This window comes from Amyelois transitella, chromosome 4 (assembly GCF_032362555.1).
Source record: "Amyelois transitella isolate CPQ chromosome 4, ilAmyTran1.1, whole genome shotgun sequence".
NCBI lineage: Eukaryota > Metazoa > Arthropoda > Insecta > Lepidoptera > Pyralidae > Amyelois > Amyelois transitella.
Genome location: NC_083507.1, coordinates 9,512,893 through 9,536,846, shown reverse-complemented (window position 1 = coordinate 9,536,846; position 23,954 = coordinate 9,512,893). Strand labels below are relative to the sequence as shown.

Sequence of the window (23,954 nt, the reverse complement as noted above, 5' to 3'; positions counted from 1 at the left end):
TCATACCTATAAGTCACAAAACTACAAGTCAATGTAAAATCAGTGAAACTGTCTACATTGCGGTTTAAGGAAATACTGCGTCGGCATAATGCAACACGACAAAGGCCCACACGGCACGCATGAAATAGTGATGTGGTTGGAAATTTAATCACGTTTCTGACCACGGCGTCACACAGCAATTGCTCATAGCTGTTGTTGTAGCAAAGCGCACAACAGCACAACAACCGAGGCGAGCAAGCAAACACAGTGGCTATTGTGCGTGTCAGTGCCTTGGCGACGTAGCCAATGTTTCACGGGAGTTTGCGACTCGCCCCTGTGTCAACAAACCGCGCTATGAAACCGCAACATTATTAATATAACCTAGGATGCAAACCACTGCGACATTATTATAACAGCCCTAGCAGGTAGCAGATTTATCTGATTACTAGTTTAGTTCAAAGTCAAGCACTATCATTCCAATGGTATTTGAATTACGAATTCAACCCTACGAGAGGCACTAGAATAAAACAATAGATAGTCCACACGGAGTAGTAGGTCGCGTGACTGTCACGCCAACGAAGCGGCGGTTTAAATGACTTCCTTTGTTCCTCCACATAGCTTACATTGCATTCTTTGGTGAATACATCAAAATAAATATATATATTTCTTTTACAGGAAGATTTAAATCAGATAATACAAATTAAAAACTGCACTAAACTTTTGACAAACCATAATAACAATAGTAATAATTGTATGAAATAAGGTACTCTTCGTTCAAAACACATGACTTCGACAATTGTGATAAGCAGACAAAGCAGTGACGGATAGAAAGTTACATAAAAAGGCATTGACAATAGACAAACAGCCATTAGCATCATTTCCCACCAAGGACAAAAACAAAACGCTACACAAAGCTGCTACGCACGCACGGGGACGCGTCAATGATCACTAAATATCCAATATTTGCTTTTTTCTGTAAGTGAATGAGATCTTATTACTGTGTGAAAGAGTCATAAAGTGTTCGACGATGGGAATTAGTCATGGTTTTGGTCCGAATATGAGTAACTGATAATCTGAATTCGAAACGCTGTTGTGCACCAAGGTAGGCGCCAGAACCTATGAGTTAATAATTAAGTCAAATAATTGTATAAATAAAATAGTTGGAAGCAATTTCGAATGGACGAAAATAAATTGCGCACATAGGTAGCGAGGCGAGCGATTAATCTAAGTTTAGAGAGTAAACAAGAAGGTGAAGTGATCAGCGGCGCGTTGTTGAAGTTTAATAAGGCGTTAGTTAGCGGAGGAGGCGCGGCGCCGGCAATAAGGCTGCTCTTATCTCCGGTGCAACCGCTGCCGACAAATTGCATCTATCAACACAATCTAAGCAGTCAAAATTCATTTCTGTCGATATTTAATCGAAGTCCCAAAGGTTTGCAGCGAACTGCAACCGTAAAAGAATGATAAGGTATGATCAAGGTGACTGAACAACTAAACATTGCTTATTTTCATTAAAACTTTTCTCAAAAAGCCGCATTTACAGCCATTTAAGCAATTTTAATGGGTTAAGAGGGAACAAACGTATGATAGATTAGTAAATTTGCGCCGAAAATAATGCAGGTCAAATGTAAAGAAATGACACGTCGAATGTATTTATTTACAATTCTACCAAATTGGATTTGTATAATGAGCAAACTAGCACGAAGTCATGAAACAACCAATTAAGATTATGAATGTAGGCGAAACAAGCAACGTTAAAAGCGCAACGCGGTGCATACGGACGAGCCAGGCCGTCAAAGCGAGAATAATCTCATAACCGCGGCGCGGACGACACGGGCAGCTTAAGCTGAGCGCCCTCAGGCTTACAGAGATCGTTCTTTGAGCAAACATCGTTCTCGGTACCAACAAAGTATTTCTTCATTAACTTTAAGGTTATATAATTATTCTGCCACAGCCCAGTCGTGGTGTATTCGTGCGCAACGAAATTAACGTTGCGATGAACTCCCCGCAATTTGGGGTTCGCGAGCACGGGACAATTAAACGCGAAGTTTTGCAAGCGCTTGCAAGTCTTGGAGCGGGTATTCTAGCGGTCCTAACACTTCAATTTCTCCGCGCTCAGTGATGCGTGGCGGCGCAATCGGGCGCGGCTGAGCGATTCCGATCCGATTCGCGGCAGCAGTTCGTTCACCAAGTTGCAACATTTGCTGCGGTGCCTCTTTCGCCAAGGCGAAAGAAAGCGTAGTCACGAAAATTGCAACGCGCTCAATTTGTCACGGATTTAAACACGAAGTATTTCCAAGAGAATAATTATCAAATTTTATTTCAAGAAAGTTTAATGTTAAGATGAGCCTAATAACCAAAATTATAACTGTTAATGTAATTCGAACAAGAAATCTATATCCACTCGTTATTTTGGTGGGAATAAGTGCGTAACAGAAACGAACATGCGATTCTACGGTGCGCGACCGAGGGACGCTGCGAGCAACACTGATTACGGTTTCATATTTAATGAACCACTCACGTGGGCTCACAACACAAGCTGCAAACTAATTTCAATACTCGTTTAATTATTAAAATAAGCTGTGAATCACGGACGTGTGACGGTGTCACAATGAGAAAGGAATACGATGGGAAAAATTAGAACAAATTCTCATGCTCTCGTGTAAGATTTTCCTTGATTATGTTACGAATGGGTCTGTCGCAACGAGGTAGAATGCACCTAGAAAAATCGGGAAATCTTTTAGAGAAAGTGTTCATATGTGAAGGTGGGGCGGCGAGGCGAGAGGCGGCGGCGGGCGGCAGAAGACGGCCCGCACACAGTTTAATTTCCCACGAGGTCGATCTCAGCGCCGCGGAGCACAACCCGCGGGAATTAATTGCCAGTAATGAATAGTCAAGTGAACGTCCGTTAATTATGTATATCTCCACTGGAATTAGGAAGATAACATCGGCCCCGAAAACAATTGCATCCGTAACTACTTCATGTACGAAAAACTAGTTACAAATCGAAGTAGTCAACTGACAAGGTGTGGGCTACAAAGAGCGTGTCTAAGAAGTTCAATTGTGTATTGCCATGCAGCCACACTGTAACCTAGATTGCTGTTTTCACACGAATTGCAGGCATCGAACAATGCCGGTAACAACAGAACTGTCGTTGTATAGTTCAACGACCCCGCAATCTTGCCAGATACTGCCTCCGTAACTCGCAATCGGAAAATATGCCGTTATGGTTTTGCTTGTTTGGTACCAAATAAACTTTTGATAAACAAATGGTATATTTGCAATTATTTTTTAAACTAAAAGAAATCACTACTTAGGTAATCTTACCCGTTGAACTGATATAACAGTGTAAGCAATCCAGCGGGGTTATTACGTAAATTAGCATGGTATCATAAATTTGCGGTGAAACGCGCGAACGAAAGATATCTTTTATACGTCTTGTAACATATCAGGTAACATTTATTTTTTTCTTAAGACACTAAAAATATTTTATTTGTTGCTGTTTACTTAAAGATAAAGTTTTAAAAAGATTTTTAGTTTGAGAATTCAAATAAAAAAAATAAACAAATTTTTTACTCCAATAGGCTCTTGCTATCCTAATGAATCCATTCACACGGAATAAAAAAGTACATCAACAAGAAAGCAATGAGCACGGCATGCAACTTATTTGAACGCACGTTGTATCGGTATTGTATTGTAGTTCTTCGAAAAAGGTTACGAAACCGGGTCTCCTCGGTACCAGCGGGTCGGTACGCCAATTCGATAAGACGTTATTGACATATAGCGACGTCGGCAGATGGCTGGCTGCCGATTCTATCACAGCGTATGCCGTTACAATCGGTAATGGTATGTGCAGTTAAGGTATAGGTTTATTGCTTCCTCGTAGACGCGCGCCGTGGGAACAGGGCCGGAGATAGTCGCTCGTTAGCGGGGCACGCGTACCCAGAGTCCCCGACTCAAAAACGCTAACGGTAATGCTACCTCTCCATTTGCTATGACAAAAAAGAGCAGGATTTTCCACACTACCTTTATACATTATACACTATTGCTGTGCCGTTATTGCCAGGTTGAAAATATTTGTACTTGTTTATATATATATATATAAAGGATTGTTTCTGAAAGAACGCGCATATATTTTTTATATTATCTTTCAGTCGAACTTATAGAGGCTACTGATCCATTGAGTTATCGTCTGTAATCTTAACAGAATTAATTTGAATCTTAGTTGCAGGTCAATAATTACGTGAAAAAGTGTCTGCGAAGACCTTATTTCTGAATAAAATATTGATTTGACTGTTGATAGCTTTTTTTTCTGATATACTGCTATTTTTTAAATAGAAGTGGTTACCAATGACATTTTATTGGACTACGATTGTTCCAAATGGTAGTCTGTTTACCATTTACATCAAAATTGTATCTTATTCACACATACATAAAATCACACCTTTTTCCTGAAGGAGTAGGCAAAGACTACATCTTTCCACTTTCCACGACCTCTGCTTCATCCACATTCATAACTCTTTGCTCGGCGGTTTCGGGTATTTTGTGTATCATCTCATGGGTCTCATGGGTCGTTAGAATGGGTATTACTAATAGTAATTTACTATGTTAAAGGAGACAACAATTTTAATCACTACTTAGGCGTTGGTCAGTCAGTCATATTATTTAAAATTAAATTTTGTAATTTTTTTTAACATAAGATAATAACGAAGTACCTATTTAAACTTAAACGAAGATGCGGAGCGATAGTACATTACTAAGATTAATTAAAATAAAAAGCTATTTACGTGATAGATATAATTTCAACGTTGATGTAAAGCCACTATCATGATAAATTGCCGATAACATCCAATAAATAACAGTTAATGATGTTTAATATGATTATGGAATTATATTTTCATTGTTGTTATACTTACAACGTTATATTGAATTAAAGGTAAATTGAATTAAAGATGGTAACGATAGATAAACATGTTTGAAATAAATTCGATCACCAACTGTGACAAATAATAAACATTAAAAGCAAAGCAGTCTACAAAGCAACAACTAACATAATTTTGATTTATTTACTTTCCATGTAGAAAAGTCATGTAGTCGTAAGTGCCAGTGTTCGTAATGTAAAGTCATGTGACGAGACTTTCATTGCCACAAAACAAAGAAAGGAAAGAAAGACGAAAATTAAATGGTGTAACGCAAGCGGGTGATTGATCTAAAGATCTTAACATTCTTCATCATCTCAACAGCAAAAATGTTTACTTGGTGGTGTTTATTTAACAAAAGCAACAATGCACCGATTTTGTTATAAATATAGAAAAGAGGATACTAAACTAACTGACTGGTCTAAAGATTTGAAATTTAGCATGTACTTCTTTAGGGAACCTCATATCACGTAGTGTAGGGATGCACTAAAAGAATGGGATTTATCGTTTTTCGGAACCGCGGTCTTCACCGCTTTAAAATATACATAAATTGACTTAATTTTTTTTTTCATTCACAGAAAAGCGAAGACATACATATATAGTGCTGCCACAGGAATAAGAATAAACTTACCAAAAAATAAAGAAGTGCATTCGTAGATAACAAACACAAACTATGTCGCAACTGTCTGTAGATTTATCATTTTCTTCATTCCATGCGTACAAACAAATAATATAGTAATACTGTAATTCCTTAAAACCCTATGAAAAAATCTATGAACGTATGTAACAAATTTTAGACTTAAACGCAAAAAATTATATAAGTATGTAAATGAAATTTCAGGCAGTCTCCAATTTAAATAATGAATTTGCCTACCCTTTGAAAACTGTGTTAGCACGTCACTAGTATCCTGCTTGCTGCAATGGAAGAAACCAGTGCAATAACTAATGCAATCAAATTATAACAGGTGAAGCTAATATAAAAAATGGTGACAACGAGTAGAACTTGATAATTAATTACAAAATAACTTATTAAAATAAAATTAGATTCTACTCTCGAGCATTAATGGCATCCATATATTTTATAGAGAAAGTTTAGAAGGAATGTTTATTTATACATACTAGTATCAAGAAAGTTAAGTTCGAGAAATTTATGTATTTATTTCATAACGGACTTTAAAACTATAATCTCGGACTACTACCGAAATAATGTCTGTTCGCGAAAATGTGATTCGCATGACGTTAGAAATACCACGTTGTGTCTGTGTTATGGTGGATGTTTAAAATACCCAACCGAGATGATAAAATATCATGCAATATTTCCCCCTACAAACGACAAAGGACGTTTGCGTTTATTTCGACAAGTGTCAACATCTAGGGCCCCAAACCAAATTGCACATACAAAAAGTGAAATACCTAGTACAAATCTAAAAAATAACGTGAACCTTATGAAAACAAATAGAAAGAACCTAGTCAGCATTCATTTTCTTGTCTCTTGCTCGGACCCTGCAGATAACCGGTTTGTCAGTCTCTTTTACCGCCTAAAAAATTGTACCGAAATTCCGTCTCAAAATATTATCTATTACTAACTGTTTTCCGCAACTTCGTTTGCGTGTTATTGGAAATACGACGGTTAAGTTTATTAAATTTACTCAAATTTATCAAAATAAATTTCACATAAACTTGTTATTAGGTACATAGGAAATAATTTGGATTAATAAAAAAACCGAAATTCTCACGGCAGCGGAGCCCCAGGGCAAATACAATTGACAGCAAATATTTAATAATCCATATTAATATTATACAGAGAAAAAAGATTCGTATATTTGTTTGTAACAAATAAACTGAAAAACTAATGAACCGATTGTGATCACATCACAAATTTGGGCACGGCTCATCCGGTTGAAAAACTTTTGTTAAGACGTCTTTTCCATAATTCGGATGATTTAGCTGGTCTATAATGGTTTTGCATCAGGTGTTCTTCGATTTTTATATGCCAACAGAAAATTCTCATCAGGCTGAACAACTTAGGTTGTTATTTTTCTACTTCCTCCTGGATATAATCCTGGTTACATGCTCACCTCAATTGGGAGGAGCCTGGAGTGTCCTATTGAGCATAATCCAGGATTGAATGAGTGACTTTTAATCGATCATGGTTACACACATTCAGTTTGCTGAATGTGCAGGTTTCCTTGCCATCGGCATTCAAAGCAATGTAAATAACTCAGAACAACTCATTGGCATATGGCCGAGGTAGAATTTGAACCTGTACCTCCACGCGCACTGTTCACGGTACTCGTTCCCGAAAGATTCTATAAACGGTTTCTGTGGCGCAGCGGTAATACGCTTATCTGTGACACCGGAGGTCCCGGGTTCGAATCCCGGTCAGGGCATGATGAGAAACGAACTTTCTCTGATTGGTCTGGGTCTTGGATGTTTATCTATCTAAGTATTTATTATAAAATATAGTATCGTTGAGTTAGTATCTCGTAACACAAGTTTCGAAATTACTTCGAGGCTAACTCAATCTGTGTAATTTGTCCCGTATATATTTATTTATATTTGTATTCTTGTCGTGCTATGGACCAGTACCATCAATTCACCGTCGATCGCTGGGAATAGAATAGGAATCGTTGTTATAGCAATTCGCGTTTACTTACTCGATTCGTTTGATCGAATAAATCTCATCACAATAATCCCTATGGTAGTCTCGTGCGCGAACGCCACATACGAAAGCCGAAACACCAGCTGCAAGGGCACATACCTGAACGTCGAAGGGCTGATGGTGCTGGGCGGAGTCGGGCGCGGCCTGCACGACGGAGCCGCCGTTGACGAGCGCGCCGCCGCCCGACACGCCGCCCGCGCCCGCCGCGCCGCCCACGCCGCTCACGCCGCCCACACCGCCCACGCCGCCGACGCCGCCGACACCGCCGCCGTACTGACCACAAACATTACAGGTTATACTATTACCACATTTGTAAGTTATACACAGGAGTCTAATTTCTGATTGGCGCGAAAATAAATGAGCGTTTGAGCCTATCAGGGCGCGCCATTTGAACCCGAGAATTGAATTGTCCGCTATTGTACTACTATATGGATAAAACAGCAAGTTGCGCTTCAAATATTGCCCAGACGATTTACGAAAGTGTACCCCCAAACAAATTTAAAAGCAGCCGAGTGGTTTTCCCGAAATAACATGGTGGATAGGAATTTTTCGCATATCGTAGATACAGAGCAGCACGAAATTACTCCTTACTTGATGAATTCTGCGTCTAGTAAAAACCACACCATCCTTCGCTACTTTGGCCACGTGACGCGTCCTGAAGACCTCATGAAAATTCTTGTGAAGCAGAGTTAATGGATGGAGTCAGGTCTAGTGACAGATCTTTTCTACACTGGACTGACCAGATAAAAGATTTGTTAAAAGCATAGATAAAAATAAAACACCAAAATGACCCTTTTCCTACCCAAATTGAATACTTCTAGCTAGGCTAAAAACCTGTATCTCTTTGAATCTTAATTCCATCATTAACGCATTTAACTATATCCCCTTTTGAAGCTTTTGGGTTGCGTAACCATGATCATTCAATATGGATTGTTAAAGTTGCGAAGGTCAGACAAAAGTAGCTTCGAGTAAAAACCTGGCTCACTCAATACAGTATCTTGGTCTTAAGTAGCCTCCTCCTCCTGCCCATAGAGATGAAGCAGGACCAGGACCAACACCAAGATGATGAAAAAAAAAAGAATCTCCAAAGCATTGCAAGAGACCATGATCTATAGGTATGTTGTTAATACAAAAATGTCCAGTTTGAATGGTTAAAAGCAAACTGCATCCAAAGTCAAACAGAAACTTAGAAAATTAATCGGACCACTAGTGGAATTCCTTTGAATGCGGATTCGAATTCTCTAATAATTTGTAGTATAAAAGATATAGTAAGAAAATATACAATTCAAGAAACTGCGAAACTGAACACATACCTATTTCAATAGTTCTTTTTCGCGTTCTTTACATGCAACCCGATCTTTCCACATCTAAATATAGGCAAAAAAAAGTATTGCAGCAAAAATAAGTAAATAAGTATTCCAGGACTCTTGCCCAAGATTATAAATAATTTTCTTTTCAAGGGCATTTGCAATGTAGGATTTATGGAGTCTTATACGAAACTTTAAACCAGACCCGGAAATTTGGTCCACGTGTGTTGATATGCCAAATTAATCAGCCAATTTATTTTGTACGTTTGTACTCGCATTACGCCAAATCTTTTAACAAGATTTGAAGATGGTTTTCTCAGATATGTTTGGCTTGGTCCAACTTAAAAACAGCTATGCAAAAATTTCTCTCTTTTGTAGGTGGCGCTAAATTAGCGCGAGCGAAGCTGCGTAGAAAAGCTAGTCTAGTATAAAAAAAATGTAAGATATGGTTACCTGTTGAGTACTTGCAAAACTGTTGCTGTCAAACTGAGGGTGTTGTTCCATTTGTAAAACGAGTTCGAGGTGTTGATTCATAGAGTCGTTCAATGTCATACCTGGAAGAAATAAAACATATATTTTTGACATTATTATTATTCGTTGATAACCTGCCTGCATTTCAATTGCCCGCCAAAACGTACTCTCCTAACTATAGCTTTCTTTATATGACATTACTCTTATTAGATTCTAAGATGTGCACTAAAAGTTAGAGGTATAAAAAATATAGTATATATAGTAATTTACATGCATCGTGAAAATTTTCCAATTGTCTATATTAGATTTAAACTTTTGTCATGACTTTCATTGATCTTATAAAATAATTGCCATGCATCTTAAACCTTTGCTGTAAGAACAGGGGGATAGTACAAGGACTTAAGTTAGTCATTCTGTAGATACCGACTGAGATATCCCACTTATTTCACATGTGACAATTTAGAGATGATCATGACAAAGAAATAAACATAATAAAATATACTCACCAGGATGTATTTGTGGGTGCTGCGGATGCGGTAACCCTTGTAAGGGAGCGACACCGAGCATGCCAGGATGATGCTGAAATAGAAAACAAAAAACATTGATACAAATTTAACAAGCAGGCCACAGGTTACGATAAATTGGGGTGGAGTAAGGGACGATAACACGCAGATGAGAGAGAGAGAGACAAATAACTTTTAGCTAGCTTCTTTGCTCCAAGGTCAAAAAGATCGCGAGGGAACCTGCACATTCAGGCAACTGAAGTAGATACTAGGCAAGCTGACCTGCGGGTGCGAGAGATGCGGCAGATGGTGCAGCGGCTGCGGCTGCGGCAGCGCGTGCGGCGGCAGCAGCGGGAAGGCGGCCGCGTCGCCGTTGCGCGCCGCGCCGCCCGCGTGCGCGCCCGCCTCCTCCTCGGCGGGCGACGGCTGGCGCGAGCCCGGCGTCCGGCTGGTGGACAACGTGCGTTATATTCGGTCAATCCACAATAAGCCATGTTGTCAACATCTTTAGTGTACAACTGTGAGTGTGACTATTTATATATTTTGAACTTTTATAATTTTTTATTATGTCTTGTGTCACTTACTTCAAATAAAAATTAAAAACACAAATAAAAAAGGTTATCTTAATTTTTATTTATTTATTTTAAATACACTAGCAACTTAAAGCTGATGTGTGTATATCACTGCACTTGTGTTTTTAAATGTTTATTCAGTCAATTTTTAAAAGTGTTTACCCTACATATCCTAACATTATATCCTAAAAATATGTATAAATTATATAATATTCCTCTTTGTTTAAAAAAAAACAATATAGACATATCACATCTCTATCCCTATGGGGTAGACATACCAATAATCACATAAGACGCTATGTTTAGCTAGATAGATAAATGCCTAAAGTGAGATGCAGAAATAGAAACTGTAACTAGTTGATGCCTTAAAAAATCCTTCCTTTATATACATTTCACTTTATACACAGTATTCTTCTTTCGAACGGATAACGGTAAATAAAAATAATTTGTTTAAAACACCAATAATTTTTATTTAAATCATCAATCAATTTTTTTATTTTTTTTTATCATCACCGAAATCCACTTATACACAAAAGCTAACTACATTTTTAAGGATTTTTCTCAGTAGTTTTTATTTACTATAAATTAAGAGAAAAACAATATTGAACGATCTTATATTCAAAAGCCAAGGTAAGTAAACAATTGATATTGAATGTGTTTAAATTGTTGTGATGAAGGTATCTATAACAATGGTGCTTAGAAATTTCGACGCATTATATCTCAGTGTAACCCCGGCCTAAACACATAAAAAGGCGCGGACTTCCTGCAACTTTATCAATCTTTGATATCAATTGCTAAAAAAATAAAAATAAAAAAGCGGACGTCATTCTCGAGGAAATCTGTTTACCAAATGAATCATGGTTTTATATTGATATACATATAATGTGTGATAAAAGATTGCGTCTGGGCTACGTCTGTGCGGCGGGGGTGGGGTGCGCGGTGGCGGGGGGCGGGGCGCTGGCATTGACAGAGGCCATGATCCACGGCGCTCGGTTATTGCCCGCTCGACCCGCCGAGCTGCGGCACCACGCTGTTGCGACCGGCCGCTTTAGCATCGCGGCGATATGACCTTCATCTCCTTGTTTTTTTGCCGTTGACACGATTAATTCATTTTTCGTTCACAAAAATAACATTAGGATATCATACGGCCGACGAAAGCATTTTTTTTTTGACATTTACAATATATTTCACAAATTAATAAAAGAACCTTCAAAGAGATAAAAAGTGACCTAGTGCACTTTCTTATGATAAAATATAAATTTTATACATTCTTTGAAATATATACTCTTAATCAGCCTTAGTACTTATTTTTTTTTATAATGTAGGTACTTTTATAATCATATTTTAAATTGGAAAAAGATAACTGGGACAAAAAAGTGCGCAGCTAATTATCTTCAAATAAAAATTATTTCAAGTAATGTAAAACAAAAATAAAGCTGATATCTTTTGTAGATTAAAAGCTTCTTATGACTTATTTAAACAAAACATTTAAAACTGGTTTCTAGGATAAAAATGGCAGCAAGACATCCTATATTTTTCCCTGAGATCCAACCAATTGTATGAGGATGCCATATTTTAGAAAGCTTAAAATTTAAACATACGATAATTTACAATCAGTACGTAATTATGAAAAGGTGTAGGCTGAATGTAGTGCCAGAATCTAATGCAGTAAGTAAGCAGTAACTTATGACACGTGCTTATCGCTAACGGTTTTGAAAAGGCCACATTCAAGTGAGCTAAATATTACACATACAATCCAAGGTAAACATTAACATACATACATTCATATAATCACGTCTATATCCCTTGCGGGGTAGACAGAGCCAACAGTTTTGTAAAGACTGATAGGCCACGTTCAGCTATTTGGCTTTAAGATAGAATTGAGATTCAAATAGTGACAGGTTGCTAGCCCATCGCCTAAAAAAGAATCCCAAGTATGTAAGCCTATCCCTTAGTCGCCTTTTACGACATCCATGGGAAAGAGATGGAGTGGTCCCATTCTTTTTTGTATTGGTGCCGGGAACCACACGGCACATTAACATTAAATTAAAACATTAAAATGAAAATTATTCAATGCTTTCTTCATTCTCTTTCATTCTCTTTCTCTTTCATCATACTATTTAAATGAATATTTTTTCTCACAAACACATTCAAATTTCAAAAAACCCTTTTGGGCAGTACAGTAAACTAAAACTGGCACTCACTTAAAAGCCTTATCATCTTCTTGGCCGTTGTGCAGCCCGTTGGGTAAAGCATGTTCATGTAGCTCATGCAGATCCTTATCAAATGGCGAGGCAGACTTGTCCTCGGCGCGTTCCTCCAGTACCATGCCGCGGAGCCCCGCCACCACGCCGGCCACCTTCTCGCCGCCGCCGCCGGTCGCGACGCCACCTGCTTCTAACAACACAAACGTTATCAATACACTGATTAGGCAACAAGAAAACAAAGATATGCCTCATGTAACAAAGGAGGGTTGTCTCAGTCAAAAGTGTCATTGTTCATTTATATCAGAATATTAAATCGATAAAGCAACAAAGCTAGTGTGAATAGGGCCTTAGCCTCAAAATCCTCAAATACACTGGCTATTTGCCGAGATCCTAAGCATTGAGAAGGTGCATATGTGTCTTTAATTATTTTGAAGTATGTATGTAATTAATGGAATATGTAAACAACAAAAAAAATAAACAACATTTAAAACAAAGTCGTACTCACCAGTGGGAGATCCTCCCAGGACATACTCCACCATCTTGACACCAAGACCGGCCGCGTCACGAGGCGACAGGATGCACCCGGCGTCGCCGCCAGGAAAAGCGACGCCGCGCCGTGTGCCCATCATCGGAACACCGACATTGTGCTCCACAGCTATATAGGTCAAAAACATTGTCGTACAATACACAATATGGATAGAACCTTTGTATAATGTATGTCTATGCCTTTATTTGTTGCAATGAGGTGAGATTATATTAGAATTTCTAAAATTATTGAGGGTTATACCCAAATTAGCTTTTCCTTTAGGTTCACTCCCGAGGAATATTTATTTATTTTCATCAAATGTATAATTAAGTATAAATGAACTGCTTGATAAAAACATGTTAAAACAATTAAACATTCTAGCGTTTCTAAAGGCTAACCTTGAGCAGACCAGGTGGGGTCACGCCACATTTGCTCCGGGTTGAGCTGCAGTGGTGGCAAATGAGGAGGTCCCTTACTGTCTCCTCCAGCGCCAGGGCCTTTGTCCCAGAGCTTTTTTGCAGCAGGTGCAATCTGTTAACAACATAGAAATAATTATATAATAATTGTAATATTTCATTAACTATCTATCTCATTTTTAAATTAGATTGGAATTTCACCCTCAGAATAATAATAAGATTTTCTCTTTTTTGTAGGTTTAATACACCTACCTATTTCTGGTTTTCACATCAATTAAACATATCATAAACATCTGCACTTAGCTTAAAGTTTGATTAATATCTACACTCTGTGGTTGATGCTAAACATTTTTGTGAAACACAAGATTAGGTGCCTATGTTTTCTTTTGACACAAAACAGCTGTCAAATCCATAATTGTTACAGAACCTTGATTTGTCTGTGACAATAATTCAGAAATGGAAAGTATAACTATAACAGTAACTATAAAAAACACACTTTTCTTTGCACCATACAGTGTCTACACATGTGCACATTTAACATCTCTTACTGTGTTTACCTGGGTCGCATATAGATAGAATTGAGATTCATGCATTTGTCAACAACTAGCGCATGCAAACCTTGACCCTATCACATTTGCACCCAACCAATATATCTAATAAATATTCCAATATATATCAACAACATAGGTCAGATAGGAGTTGCTCATTATGTACCAGAGGTGTGGCCAAAGGTGGACTGCATGGTTCTCAGGATGGAAATAACATAAACACCTACTGGTTTCTTCATGGACATAGTTATGGCATGTCTGTCTTTTAGCTTTCTGTAACTTTGAGGTTAACCTAATACAAAGTTTTGTTTGTGCAATGCCTGCATAAAAAGGATCCTATGTCCTTCTTCATACTCCACTGTACTATATGTGTTAAAATTTGATAATAATTGGTTCAGCAGTTTTGACAATAAAGAGACATTCAAACACACTTTTACATTTAACATTTATACCTACCTAATATGAATATTTTTATACTTAATATAAACACCAAACTGTGTGATTACTGTCACAAATAGAAAAAAGAATAGGACCACTCTATCTCTTTCCCATGGATGTAGTTAAATGCAACTAAGGGATAGGCTTGAAAACTTGGGATTCTTCTTTAAGGTATTGGGCTAGCAACCTGTCACTAAATGGCATCTCAATTCTATCATTTAGCCAAACAGCTCAACATGGCCTATCAGTCTTTTCAAGACTGTTGGCTCTGTCTAACCCGAAAGGAATAAAAACATCATTATATGTATGTATGTATAAACACCATACACTAAATTTTTTTACAACTTAATAATATTTTACACCTACCCCATTTATTTTAAATAAACTCATTTTTAAAAGCAGATAGTTAAGTAAATAGATTGTTTATTTATTTATAAAAAGTTAATTCATTTACTAACTAAAGTTGTATGATAGTGTTCACATAACATTAACTTTTGAGCTAACCTGGGTGGGTCACCACTGAGCATGATATTACCTATGAGAATTATTTGAACTCTACCAGGTAGGTTACATTAGGTAGGTAGGCGGCCGTGTTGATTCCCATGCTACAAATCGTTTGGGGACAATTGGCTCATTCAATGTTTATCGATCGTGCTATTAGGGACACTATTTGCATAGCCAATTCATGTAAATAAAGGTTATTCTATTCATTATTTGTAATAACAATCGTAATGTAACTTATTTTGCCATATTCTATTCAACTTACACCTACGGCCGGTGGACAAATTCCGACCCAGAAATGGCGGACACCGGTGACAAGTAAACAAAACAAAAACGGACCTGTTGCGTTGAAAAAACGAGAATATCGTCATGTCATGACTTAAAACAAATTGCCAATAATATATTTTCATTATAAAACTCCCAAACTTACCATGTCGGGGCCCATATCCTTAACATCAGTTTCGAAAAAAAAGTCACTCAAAGGTTTCATGCGTACAATCCGCCTAAAGCTCGACCATGTACAATCAACGAAAGCTTTCCGACAAAAATAACGCGTTGTTCACATTTAACACTTGCTTTATAACGAAAATACACCACTTATAACAATAATTAAACACATTTCTTACACGAAAATGTTTATTTTCATTGAATTATAAGCTAGAAAGATCTAAACTCAAACGATACAATGTTGACTTGTTTCGAACAAAGGACGTACGCCGACCACAGCGCCTGCGCCAAACCAAAAACCCTCACAACGGGAGCGTCGCTCAACCACACGAAGTTTAGCGCCCCTTTTGCTAGATGGCGCGCTATGCAAAAAGCAGACGATATGCGTGTGCTTTTCAAGTTATGTGCAATAAACGCTTTTACCCAAATCAAACAAATAAACGAAATGGGCATTTGGAAAGAAACTGATGGAAACACAGATGGTGGACCCAATTTTTTTTTATAAGTCAACCTGTTTTTTTTAATGAACTTTGTACTTTTCTTCCCACGCGCAGTACCTACATCACAGTATGAAAGCTAGTCGGGTGAGTCAGCAAAACAAGGTTCCAAAACCGATAGTTCAAGTAAATGCATTTAGGAAAATAGTAACTGACTTATATCTACACTTGAAAGATTTTGGCAAAAATGCTTAGGAATATATTATATGACCAGCAGAAGTTAAAAATTAGATCTTTTAATTTCTGTCTTTTTGTAAGTTTGTACTCACATCATGCTAAAACTAACATTCGATTTAAATGCTTTCAGGTGTGTAAGGCTTGATCCAAATTAAAACCTGGTTCACAAATTTCTTCCCTCATCCCTCTATGTGCAAGGGGTCAGGTCTTTCATTTGACTTTTACGGCGAACAATTTCAAAAACAAATAGCTAATACAAAATGTAAACAAAATAGTCTAGGATTTTTGAGGGTTCCGTAGCCAAATGTTAATTTGGCTTACGGCAAAACTGAACCCTTATTTTCATTATTATGGACTTACTGGCTTTCTATTTGCCAAATTTTGCAAAATTTACGGTATCCGGCCTGTATGCTATTTATATTGCGGATCAAAACTTAGGAGCACCAATACAACGGCTGCGGCAGTCAGAACGTTTAGTACTTATGTATTATGCAATGAAAAAGCTCATCCTGAAATGTACCTCGTTGCTATGAGTCCGGCCTACCTTTTTACCTATACTTTTATTATTGTACTCTGTACTTTACACACAAATGAGGCAAAGCTCGCAGATCTGTACGCCATTACGTTTGGCGACCTGGCATCCCTACCATACCTACCTTAAGCAACCTTTTGGCGGGAACCCAAACATCATGTTGTTTGAGCTGCAATATTTTATCCAAGATGTGTGTTTGATCGAGTATAAAAGTATTTCCGAGAGAAACGAAATAACGAAAAAATAACTCTTGTCTGTCTGTCTGTAACGCTTTCACGCCTTAACCACTTAACGATTTTGGTATTAGGATAGAGATAAGGATATTTGGTACGAGATAGAGTTAACCCTGAGGAAGAACGTAACTTTTATTACTACGCCGGCAAAAGCTATTTCTTATGTAAATATGTAAACAACATACATACATAAATCACGCCTCTTTCCCAGAGGGTCAGGGAGAGACCACATCTTTCTACTTTCCTCCCTGCGTACTTCTTTCGCTTCATCCACATTCATAACTCTCTTAATGCAAGCTCGTCGGTTTCGGGTACCTACTCTTGAAGGTAAGGTCAGGACCTTTTGCTAGAACGTCTCCGATTTGATCAAGGTACTTACGTGTACGTTCGCCTAGGCCTTCCCACTCCAATAGTCTCAATCACACTTCTTTTGTATATTTGCTCAGTCAACCTGCTTTCATTCATCCTCTCGACATGACCAGATCAATCACCTAAGCATTCTCTTTTCAATTTACACTTTACTATTCAGTCACTACATATATCTTCTTTCACATCACTTATCACGCTGTTCCTTATCATGTCACTCTATAGAATTTTTCCAGAATTCGCGGGATAAAATTACCTTATTCAAATGTCGTATGGCGAGGCAAAGAGATAATTTGCTTTGTGGTAAACTGAAAACCTGTCAAAGAAATTTCGACAAAACGAAATTCCCTAGATATTGTAATTTAATGCGGTTTTTGAGAAAATTGTCACTTGGCACTGTTTAGGAAGGAAGAAATATGTTTTAATGTATTTAGGAAACTTCAATAAATGTTTTAATCGAATTTTAATTTTTAAAGGTTCTTTTGCTTCATGCACAATCATTAATGTTTTTGAGCAAGCTCGTCAGATGAGACTTGACCTGACGTTTCACTAAGACGTCCCTATTTTTATCAAGATACGTTCGTTTTGTACTTTCCTTTCAAACATTCTCATTTACAACGGACTTGTAATACTTGAACGTGTAATAACACGTTCAAAGTGCTGTAAATATAGGATCAATATTATAGTTATACAAAATCATTCACTTCATCCACTGTTTCTTCTTCAACCAAAGTATTACATGTCGTTTCCTCCTTTTCTTCAACTATTGTTTCAAAACGTCGTACATACAATTTATCATCTCCTGTAAAATTTCTATTAATCCTATTATATTGTCTAACTTCTTTATTAATGTGGAGTAACACTGTGTTTACCCCGTTAATTCTGCCAAAAGCATCGAAGAAAAAGTTATTTAGTACCAAGGCACTGCTTACTCTGATAGGACTTTCTACTCTTTGGTCAAAATCCTTCGCAATTTAAAGACCTGTTGTGTACATCCCTTTAGAAATCTCGCTTAAACATCCCAATCTAACTTATTCTCTCTTATCGGTTTCTTTCATTACTCAAGCAACACTTTACTTCTATGACTGACCCTTTATGACGATAGCAGCCTTAAACCGATCATTTGGTATACGCGGCCACTTTTAAATCCTTGCAAGTCGAAAAGGCTCGTAGTAGGCTTAGTAAAAACCGGTCAAGTGCGTGTAAAGCCACGCGCGTTATAGGGGTTCCGTAGTCGCGACTGCCAAATTTGAGTTCACTCTCACAAATATCAAAACGAACCCATAAAGGACAGTGGTAGGTAACTGAAGAAATAGTTATTATTATTGTTAAACTTGGTATAATTTTATGTTTTTTTAACATAACGTGGTTCGTAAATTTTATTCAAGTATTTGTTTTACGTACAACAAACTATCAACTGATTTTCAACTGAATTTATGAAATTTTACTTTTCCGAGTACATTTTATAAGATGCTCGCCTATTAGTTTTTATTTATTACACACTAGTTGACGCCCGCAACTACCGTTTGCGTGTTATTGGAAATACGAAGGTTAAGGTTATTAAATTTACTCAAATTTCGGTACATATTACAGAGTAGCTGGTCCCTTTGGCATCAACATCACATGATCCAGATCTTCAATTTTTTTTTCGCCGAAAGTAATTTTTTTTTCATCAAGTTGAACAACTTTTGTCAAGACGGCTTTTCCATAATTCGGATGATTTAGCTAGTCTATAAGGGTTCTGCATCAGGTGTTCCCGATCTTCGATTATTATACGCTAACCATTGACGTACTATAACCAGTTGATCGAAGACGCTAACAGAAAATGGTCATCAGGTTGAACAACTCTTGTTAAAACGTCATTTCGATATTTCCAATAGTTTGGCTGAGTTGTTATGGTTAGATATTAGCTTCCAAAATATTCCAGATTCCAAAATAAATTATACCCTATATGTTGGCCAGGCATAAGAGCTATCCAACAAAAGACTTTTTTTTCAAATTCATGCTCGGTTACTATTTTTATATCGTTACAAATTCTTTTTTGAATATGTATTAATAGCTTTAGTTATATATTTTATAGAAAGAAACTTGCAATTTTGTTTGAATTTTAAGTATTTGGCGTCCTATTAATTAATAAAATTAAACGGCCTAATTAATTATGTTTTTCGAAGTTAGAAGGAAAATTCGGTTTAAATAATGCTCTTGAGAAATGAGAAATAAATTAATATCAAAATAAGCAAGAACTACATGGGTGTTTTTATGACGGTTTATTAGAGTTTAGACTTTTAAATTGAATAATAAAATAAGCCGCATCTGAGGTCAAATAACACGATGTGGATCGCTATTGCTAGTCTCCAATACAAATTTTTATTTAGTGGTTTGTTGTTTCATTTATTTGGGGCAAACTTTCCTTATAGGGGGTAATTTATTTATCTGCTTATTTTATTCAAGAGACTGCCCTAAAATAATCAGCTTTGTTTTCCGAGGGATTCCTTAAGGGCTCATATTTCTTTTCTCTAAAAATGTTTATATTTCCTGGAAAAAGTGGATGTAACAGTAGACATATTTTGTAATAGCTGTTACCTGCGATTTTGCCAGCAAAATATTTTGTTTGTTTATCACAACGGGGTTGGAAAAACATATTAAAATACATACAACTCACAAAGTATTAAAATCTTTCTAGTAATTTTTATTTAGCGGCAAAAACGATTGCAGACTGTCTACTGTCTTCTGCATTTGTTATGTTAGTAGAGATGTGTGACTTATTACTTTTGAGGCTTTACCCCAGTGGAAAATTCAACAAACATATCACCTACAGCCTAACATGCTCATGCATCATGTCTATCTCTGTTCAAAATACAATCAAAATCAATGAATTTATAGCAGAAACACATTTTTTATTTTTATTAGTATCGTTATAAAACCCACACTTCAATTTTTTTTTCACATTAAAACATAGCCCATTGCCTACTATTGTTGCTTTAAATTATTATCTTATATCTGAACACCTAAGCATAGTATAAAGCATAGCATCTTATTACGACTTTCATCTAAATGCAGTCCATATTTCAGTGTTAAAAGCCCTAAATATGTTCAGTATAATCTAATACCTGCCAAATCTCTTTGTAAGTACACTTATTTCTTGCAACAAAACTTATAACACTAGTCACAAGTATCTTATGTGTGTGCATTTGTAATGCAGTTGAATAAAAAAGGAATAGTAATTTCATAACATTAGTTTATGATAATCAATACTTTTATTTACTGTATTAATACATACAAACCGATAATCACGTCTATATCCCTCGCTGGGCAGACAGAGCTAGTCTTGAAGACTCATACTTTGGAAACTATTTAGCAACATCTATGATAGCCAGTTTGATGGGGACGAAGTAAAGGGGTGTCAATTATCTACTTAAATGCAGATGAATAAATCACTTAAATACTTTACCATTAAACTATATAATATTGTGTGTTTCTAAATGCCAAGCCAGAACGCATTTACAATATAAATATGTAAATCCAACAATCAAGTGAAATTTTTCTATATTTAACTCTTCACAAAGCCATGATATGAAACTAAAGATAACCAATCAATTTTGTTCTTTATTAAAAATTTATGGGTAGATGTTGTCTTAAATAAATAAAACATAAAGCAAAACATAAAATTGAATCTTACCTGATTTCTGATGGCAGCTACAGGTGTAAGGCCGAGTTGATTTTGCCCTTGCTGCAGGAACTGGTTGGTCCCTGGTGCAAGCATTCCAGGTTGGCCCAAATACATCAGATGCTCAGCACTTTTGCCTATACCGTTCATAGCAGGCATCGGATTGCCATGGTGTTGGTGCATATCATATAGTCCTTGTTGGCCTAGCTGAGGAGCGTTCTGCATGCCTTGCAAGGGTGGGAGCATCATAGCACTGTTTCCCAGAGTATGGTTTTGTAATGGTGCCAATTGTGTATGGACCATGTTTGTAGTCAAATGGGCAGGGTGGCTACCGATAACAGATGGATTGATTGCCAGAGTACCGACTGACGATGCTATGGCTTGATTTATGAATTGTTGCTGGGTTTGAGAATTCTTTAACTGTACTGCTGAACCTTGTTGATGCATATTACTCATTGCAATTGGTGTGGGATTCTTCCATTTATCTTGATTCTGAAATATAAAATTACAAAATGATAATTGAATATGTTGAAAGAAATGCTGTGGGTAATCTGACATCAGAAATAATATAATTAATGTCTCAAGAAAGTTTTTTTTTATTTAGATGTTACAAATTGATTGAACTATAATGTAATGACACTCAAAAATAACTTCCAGCTCAAAAATTTATGCCTATCCCAAAATTAGGACCTTAACTGGTATCTATAAAACTATCACACCTATAAATAGCTCATTCTTAGAAGATTGTTTTAGATGTGAAACTTTTGCAAGGTTGTAAAAATGTCATTAAACATTTCAATGACAGTATAAAAGTAATTTCAATCACAACATAAAATTAAAGAAACAAATCTAAAGCCTGTTAGGTTAGTTAAGATTGTGTAAATACAGAATATAAAGAAAAATCAAAATCTTTATTTGGTGCAAAAGGTGTCATTACATTGTTCATATTAATTAATATTAATATTAATAAAAATAACCAATATAATATATTATTAATATCTGGTTAATGTTTACTGAACCTCTATCAAGTACCTATTTTTACTTCAGTAAAATGAACTAAACAATCTGATAAAGTTAAATTTCATGTACTTTACCTGGAAGTGAATAAATCACAATTTAAAAAAAAAGAACAATGAAAATAGGTAGGTCTTAACCAGGTATGTTATCAAATTAATTATTAAATTGTTATAGTGACCAGAAATATAATAACTCAACTTTGATTGTGAATTTTGTAGATTGCATCCATTTATTTGTATAGTGTAAATTGTTGATTGTTTTCATAGGTACATCATAAATGTCAGTATTTTAGGTTATATGAATCATGTCAAAGAATCGTATGTATCAAATTGATATACAATAAAGCATCTGACTAGAAAATGTACAGTAATACCAACAAACCTCGTTGATAGAGTCGTCGCCGACTGCCCAGCGTTGTTTGGGCGCTAGCGAGGGCAACTCTGCCTCTTGAGGTTCGCGCTGGAATACATAATGAACAGCGACATCATCCTGGGTGCGGGCTTGCGAGGCGCGCGCGCTCTGCAACCCTGCTTCGCCCGCCTCTTCTTCCGCTCCCGAGCCCGGCCACTTCATTGGGCTACCGTGAGGTTCGAGCATTCAGTTCCACTTCACTTCGATCCTTCACAATCAAATCGAAAGATTTCCCGACGCCTTTGTCACTATACGACACCTCTCAAACAAGTAGATGTAAAGCAAAATCGATTTACATCATCAAATGAAGTTTAAACGAGGAGTAAACATCAAAGGCATTTAGCGACAACAGCAGTCTTTTTGTCTTTGAAATGGCAGTTAGTAGTTATCGAAACACGATGACAGCCGCTATTGAAAACCAAAATATTGCAAGTAGGTGTAAGTAAGTACTGCAGTTTCCTCGATGGATCGAAACACAAAGATGTGGAAAGAAATCAACATTGGCTTCCAAATAAAGTTAGAGGATTAGGTATTGAATTCAGAAGGTCGATTTATTATGTTCTCCAATAACTATCTTCAAGGTTTCGGTTTGTCGGCGTCGAAAACTGAACTGAATAAACACTCAAATAATACACTATTCACACAAATTCTAAACAAAAACGAGCACAAATATAATTACTATATGTACACAGAACTATTTACAATGTACAATTTTTACAAAACACCCGGTTTATGCCATTGGCTGCTATCGATATTCTTCGATTTAGAAAAGACGGCAAACATTCTTCACTGCCTGTCCGCCATAATCGGTCGGTTGAGCATCGGACAGATGGTGTGCGCGCGCAACGCGCAAAGCTATACCTATACTAGGTACTATAAACATAAATACAAGTCGGCTGATCACTGAAAAGCCATAAGTTCATTTTACTTAATTTTCCTTTTAATTTCCAGACAAATAGCTAGATAGCTAAATAATAATGTGATAGATATAGAGTACATATTATTTTAACTTTTTTTAGTAATCAAAAGGCCTGATGAAAAACATTGATGGTAGAAAAATTGTTGAGAATATACCAAATTCCATAAAAATTTTGTAGTACTTTAATTTGGCGCTCCATAAAGTTGTTGAACTTTTTTTGATAAATAAACGCTTATATTCTTTAACCCCTATCGCAAAGGATTATTGCCACTTTTAGCCGTGAAATAAGTATGTACCAAGTAAACTTGTTAAGCAGGCTACACTAAAAACACGCCAGCTGCAAGGACAATCTAATCTAGCCTTGTTAAGCCATTGTAATGTGTGTAGAGAAGCGGGGGTAATTTCCTAGAAAAGGTAAAAACTCAAAAAGGGAAAGGATTATAAATTTTGGATTCCTTGCATTCCACCACCACGAAACACACGGTAGGTATCTTAGTTTGTGGGTTTGACGTTAGTAGGTGTAGGCAGGTAAGAAAAACTTAAAATCTTCGAAAATGAAGTTAGGTCAGTTTGAAATTCAGAAACTACAATATCAAAACGTTCCAGTATACGCAACTACTTACAATTTCACTTCACAATGGC

At 36.7% G+C, this 23,954-nt stretch overlaps 1 protein-coding gene across 4 annotated transcripts in view; it reads right to left on the bottom strand.

Annotated features, from left to right (window-relative positions):
- LOC106140320 (maternal protein pumilio) overlaps positions 1 to 23,277 on the bottom strand; it is a 66,964-nt gene extending 43,687 nt beyond the window's left edge. The window contains exons 1-9 of one of the 4 annotated variants that reach the window (XM_060954461.1): positions 22,364 to 23,277; positions 20,978 to 21,457; positions 13,542 to 13,674; positions 13,123 to 13,272; positions 12,615 to 12,801; positions 10,121 to 10,286; positions 9,842 to 9,914; positions 9,318 to 9,418; positions 7,657 to 7,830 (exon numbers count right to left, since the gene is read on the bottom strand). In XM_060954461.1, coding sequence (XP_060810444.1) covers positions 7,657 to 7,830; positions 9,318 to 9,418; positions 9,842 to 9,914; positions 10,121 to 10,286; positions 12,615 to 12,801; positions 13,123 to 13,272; positions 13,542 to 13,674; positions 20,978 to 21,457; positions 22,364 to 22,579 — 1,680 coding nt within the window. In that variant the 5' untranslated portion in view covers positions 22,580 to 23,277. Of the gene's footprint in view, positions 1 to 7,656; positions 7,831 to 9,317; positions 9,419 to 9,841; positions 9,915 to 10,120; positions 10,287 to 12,614; positions 12,808 to 13,122; positions 13,273 to 13,541; positions 13,675 to 20,977; positions 21,458 to 22,363 lie in introns of all 4 variants that reach the window. The other 3 variants (XM_060954459.1, XM_060954460.1, XM_060954462.1) reach the window with 3 other exon arrangements.
- Between the last annotated feature and the right edge of the window lie 677 nt (positions 23,278 to 23,954).